General features: G+C 31.1%; 1 protein-coding gene across 1 annotated transcript; it reads left to right on the forward strand.

The window, feature by feature from the left end:
- Nucleotides 1–848: 848 nt before the first annotated feature.
- LOC123887053 (myb-like protein X) lies at nt 849–2,568 on the forward strand. Its single transcript, XM_045936325.1, has one exon. The coding sequence runs from the start codon at nt 1,059–1,061 to the stop codon at nt 2,439–2,441; it is 1,383 nt and encodes a 460-aa protein (XP_045792281.1). The 5' UTR covers nt 849–1,058; the 3' UTR covers nt 2,442–2,568.
- Nucleotides 2,569–5,856: the final 3,288 nt, after the last annotated feature.

Below are 5,856 nucleotides of genomic sequence, written 5' to 3' on the forward strand. Positions count from 1 at the left end.
ACAATGTTCATGTTAAACTATCAATTTCACGAAATTAAACGATCTCGTTCTTTAATTTAGATCGGATTGCTGAAATTTGTAACAATGAGACACAATTATAGTGAGAATCCATTTCCAATATATACAAGATGTTCTAACCTCAAGGTAATTGCAATTGTGGATGACATAAGTGAAAGTTTGTAAATAATCAATAGTCGTGATTCCATTGATGTAAGACTTTTCGTGTACCGAAAACAGTAGTCCCTACTCGATATTAAAGAGTTAAAGGCTCTGTTAGCCCTCAAGTGTGATTTAGGTCCTCCATCTAACGCCAACATGAGCTCGATTTGTCTTTAAAAGATGTCTCGATTAATTGAAAAGATTTGTATATTTAAAATCTACTCTTAAACTCGAACTTAAAATAATGGAAAACTTTTTACTATGTCAAAAAGACAATCTTTTGTTCAAATGTCCTATTGTAACACATAGACTTCTTCATTGCTGCTTAGGTCTATTGTCACCACAACCTAAAAAAAAAGCAGGAAAAAAAACTTGTATGACCTAGTGTATTAGGCTTTCAAATTCCACTAAACCAAAGGAGGAAGTTGTAGATCTATAAAATGATCTAAAGTTCTAGTTCTAGACAAAGCATTTTATTATAGAACCGAAAGCAAGAGTTGAGAAGGAGAGAGAAAATGCAAATGGAATAAAGGCAAAACTATGCTTGACATTTTTGCCTTTGACACTTATTTTTTGGTATAACTCTTTGATTCTCGGGGAAACGAGGCTATGATAATTCAGAATTCGGCTGCAATATAAATAAAGTCTGACCATAAATTGTTTCTATCAGAAATCAAACTCGAATTTTTCCAAACAATTCATCATAGAGGAGCTCATTAATCAGTTGAGTCTAATGTTTTTTTTATGGTTTTGAATCAAACAAACAAAGCTAAAAGCTTCAAATTCACACACCACTTTTTCTCTTTTTCTTCCCATAAGAACACCACTTCTTCCCTCATTGTTCCTTTCCTCAACCTCAACTTCTCATTCTCTCTCTTTTCCAACATACCCTTCTTCCAATGTCAGCTCCAAATTCAATCCAAAAACCAACCCTTAATAATGTTAAACAAAACCAACAAGACCCAAAAAAGTTTTACTACAATTTTGTATACAAAGCTTCCATAGTTCTCATATTCTTTGTTATTCTTCCTCTTTTTCCTTCTCAAGCTCCTGAATTCATCAACCAAAATCTTCTCACAAGAAACTGGGAACTCTTTCACCTTCTTTTCGTTGGTATAGCTATCTCTTATGGTTTGTTCAGTCGTAGAAACCAAGAACCAGACAAAGACAACAACAATAACAATAACTCAAAATTTGACTCTGCACAATCACTAGTTTCTCGGTTCTTACAAGTTTCATCGTTTTTCGAAGACGAATCTGATCATCAAATTCAAAACCTATCTGAGTCTGAAGAAATTACAAAACTACAAACATGGAGTAATCATAATCAACACTACAGAAACAAATCAAAGGTTGTTGTTACTCCACAAGCACAAGTACAAAACCACTCTGTTTTTGAAGATGAACAGAGTGGTTGTGATGAAGAAGAAAAGCCTCTGTTTTTACCGGTTCGAAGCTTGAAATCACGTTTATCTGATGATGATTGTATTCTTCAATCTCAATCCAATGATGGGATGTTGAAAACAGAGTCCAAAAGATTTTCAAGCAAATCCTTTAATAAAGTTAAAAATTATGCTGAATTTGAAGGTATAGTTGAAGATAAGATTGAAGAGAAAGAGAACGTTGTGCTTCCTTCTCCTATTCCATGGAGATCAAGATCAGCATCAGCAAGAATGATGGAAACTAAACAAGAAGCTATTGAAAAAGCTTCAAAACCTTCTTCAATGGTGAAAGCTTCTTCAATAAAATTCACTCCTTCTGAATCACTTGCAAAGAATTCAGAGGATTTTGTGAAGAAAAAGAGTTCGTATTATAATAAGTCTTGTCCTCCTCCACCACCACCACCGCCTCCACCATCAATGTTTCAGAAACCAATCTCCATGAAAAGGAACATGTCAATGGTAAAATCTGTAAAAGAAGGAACAAATGAAAAGGAAGATGAAGATGAAGAAAAAGAATATTCTGTTTCTTCAATGCAAGAGTCAGTAGATAAAGAAAGGTTTATTGAAAAAAGGGTAATTATGGAAACTGAAGATGAAGAGACAGAAAGTGAAGAAGATGAAGATTTTGGAGAAAGAAAACAGAGTAGTGAAAGTTTTACAAAAACAGAGGAACTGTGTTCTTCTTCTGTTGGTGGTGGAATAGAGACAGTGAGTGATGAAGGACCTGATGTGGATAAAAAGGCTGATGAATTTATAGCCAAATTTAGAGAACAAATAAGGCTTCAAAGAATTGAGTCTATCAAGAGAAGTACAAGAGTTGCAAGAAATTCTTCAAGGTAATCTTCAATTTGAAGATGCTAACTATTGGAGTGTTATTAGTGTTATGTGTTTTATAATTTAAATTTAATCGGGATGTAATTAAAGTGAGGATGTTTTATTTCCATGGTATTAAGGTTGTAATTACTAATTGGATTTTTTTTTTTTTTCCTATTTCTCTCTAGTAAAACTAAGATTTGATTTTAACTAACTTCACCAAAAGACATATCGTTCGGAAGAATTCGAGTTCAATTTCTGTGTAGAATAATTTTTTGGTCAAGTTTTACGCAATGAGAGGGTTAACACCAAACCAAAACAAATAAATTAAGATTCAATTTCTAGAGTTGTACATTTGATAACACAAATCAAATGTCATGCTGAAGAAATAGATTGTTTTTATGTTCTTGAAATGAGTTGAAATAAATTGTGATCATCTCCATATTCTAAATTATAAGTGGCTCAAAATTTTAAATTTGAATTCCATTTTAAAGCTACAAAGAATTTAATAGTTCAACTGATTAAAGGTAAGAGTTGAAGTGTCGAAGTTTAAACCTTGATAAAAAAAACACTAATATAATGACTAATAGTTGATATTTGCCTTTCCAAATAAATGGTAAACCTACAAACTCAAATATGCACAAATCCAATTAAAATCAAGTATGTATAAGATGTCATCATGGTGAGCCTAATTCTAGGGTTACATGAATGTGAGGTCTCACGTTTGATTGCAAAAATGAAAAGTCACTAATATATAAATAAAATGATTCATATAATAATTGTCTTAAGATTTTGAAATGAGAATGTAGTGTACAATTAAATTGATGTTACTTTTAACTCAATGTGATGATTTACTGGTGTTTAAGACGACCTCATGATTCAAAGAATGAAATTAGATTTAAATGAAATTAGAGTTGATGTTATAACTAAATGTGACTGACTTTTTTTTTTTTTTTCTTAACTACATATTTGGTCTCTTACGTTTATTTTAGGTTTCAATTTGGTCCCTTACGTTTAAAAAGTATCAATTTGGTCCCTTACGTTTATTTTAGGTTTCAAGTTAGTCTTTTCCGTTAGTTTTGTCACTAACACCGTTTGAACAGTACACGTGTCAGCGTATACAAGTGCCACGTGTCTGTCCACATATGCAAATTGACTGCCACATGTGACAAAATTGACGGAAATGACTAACTTGAAACCTAAAATAAATGTAAGGGACCAAATTGATACTTTTTAAACGTAAGGGACCAAATTGAAACCTAAAATAAACGTAAGGGACCAAATGTATAGTTAAGCTTTTTTTTTATGGATGTAAGCAAAAAGTGGTGCAAATATATACTTAAATAAATGGATGAACACACATTTGAGGAGAAATACTTATATGGACACAAGCCTAAAAAATTATTTCTTAAGCACACTCATAATAAGCAAAAAAATAAATAAAATTAAAGTGGTATTAATTGATGTGATAAATTATTGTTCTTTTAATTTTTTGATCCGTGTGTGTGCGCGTGCCTAAATTTTGTGTCTAAATGCCTTGTGCTCATGTAAGACTTCCTTGAAGAGTATTTGTGTGTCAAGCTTGAGTTTGTAGTCTTATATTAGATAAATAAAAAAAAATAAAAAAATACATGTTGAACAATGTAACATGAGATGACTCGTATTTGTAATGACTTTATGTTAGGGAGTTGGGTTCGAACCCGGAATCTCACAATTATATGCGAGTTTAATTTCAGTGGGTTACCACTTCATCTAAGACAAAAAAAATGTTAAATTGAGAAGAAAATAAATGCTACGTAGTAGATTAGAATTTCACAAAATTCCATTCAGAAAACGCATCTGATATCGTTTTTTTTTTTAAAAAAAAAATTGTAGTAGAAAACCTATTTTTGAAGAGATTTTAATTTTGTCACCCTACCCGTTTATTCGCGTGCCTACAAATTTATCAAAATACCTCTGTCTGCTACTTAGCAGACACCTCCCCCCCCCCCCAAAAGCACCCTACCTTTATGACATCAGCTATTTAAGTAGCGGACGGTATTTAAAAAATAATAATTTATAATGTCTACTACTTAAGTAGAGGAAGGTAAAAATAGAAAGACGTATGGCATGCGAGTAACCGGTAGAGTGACAAAATTAAATCTCATTTTTGAAACTATTGTCATTTGGGCCTAAAGTGACCCAATTATATCATTGTTTGTCATCTTAGATATTAGAACCCACTTAGAGAAAAGAGATAGTTGTTTAGAACGAACTGTTGGAAATTTTCTATTCCCCCCTCCCCCACCCTCTCTTATCCTCTGAAATTATATTTTTGTTCATGCGAACAAAGTTTTGAACTTATTTTCTGGTTTAAATATTATTTTTAATGGCAAAAAAGTTTGAAACATACATTCCGAACTTTATTCGCATAAACAGGGGATAATAGAGTGTTCGGAGGGGGAAGAGAATTCTTCGAACCGTTGTAGGCGAGAGACCTGTGATCTCAATAACCAGACATTCTATTTGTTTTCAAAAAAAATAGAGAACAAGATAAAAACCAAACTAGAATTGTTTTTTCTTTTCATTTTTTCGCTTTATATGTCATTTTGTGATATTGAGTTAATATGACATGATAGAAATTCAAGCTTGTTATGGTCTATTTGATGGATAAAATTAAATAAGAGAAACACGATAAACAAAGTTCACTCGATTATGAGAAACATAATAAATATTGAATATGATTTGATTGTAAAAGAAGTTTTGCCTTAATTTGGTTTCGAGATTAATTCTAAATTTTCAAATATAAGAAAAATATAGTATTACTTTTGAAAAACAAGGTTCACTCAATTTTATTTCTTTTATAGTTTTGTAAATAGCATTTGGCCATATATACTCACTTTGTAGTTGTATGAGCATGGATATCATTTCTTAGGAGACAATTTTTGTATATCAATCACAAGTCAGAGACATTTGATGAATTCCTTTCAATAATAGGGAATTTAGAAGGGAGAGACTAACCCAAAAACAATTCTGTCTTTTAGGTTATGTCTCGAGTTAATCACATGAGCTTCGTCTTAAATTTTATTTTCTCTTGAATTTTACTCCATACTAAAAAAATGGATCAATTATTGAAAACAAAAATTATTTGCAAACTTTTTTGTTGTATAGATTAAATTATCTTTTTTAAGGTTTTTTTTATCTATGGACATAATAAAATTCACACACACGAATAAACTAATAAAAGATATCATATTTGAACTAGAGACATCAAATAATATTCAACATAACAATTTCAAAGACCAGGTCAGCCTTACATTTGTTCTCATAAATTAAAATGGTTAGTCACATATCAATCAATAATCATAAATAACACCTAAAAATTATGGGATGGAATATCAATATAAGTGAATTATTAGGTTTTTTTTACACAGTGAATTATTAGGTTTAAAAGAACCAAACA

This window comes from Trifolium pratense, linkage group LG5 (assembly GCF_020283565.1).
Source record: "Trifolium pratense cultivar HEN17-A07 linkage group LG5, ARS_RC_1.1, whole genome shotgun sequence".
Taxonomy (NCBI): domain Eukaryota; kingdom Viridiplantae; phylum Streptophyta; class Magnoliopsida; order Fabales; family Fabaceae; genus Trifolium; species Trifolium pratense.

What these genes read in the sequence shown, in the direction of transcription:
- LOC123887053 (XM_045936325.1), top strand. Translation starts at nt 1,059, where the DNA reads ATGTCAGCTCCAAATTCAATCCAAAAACCAACCCTTAATAATGTTAAA.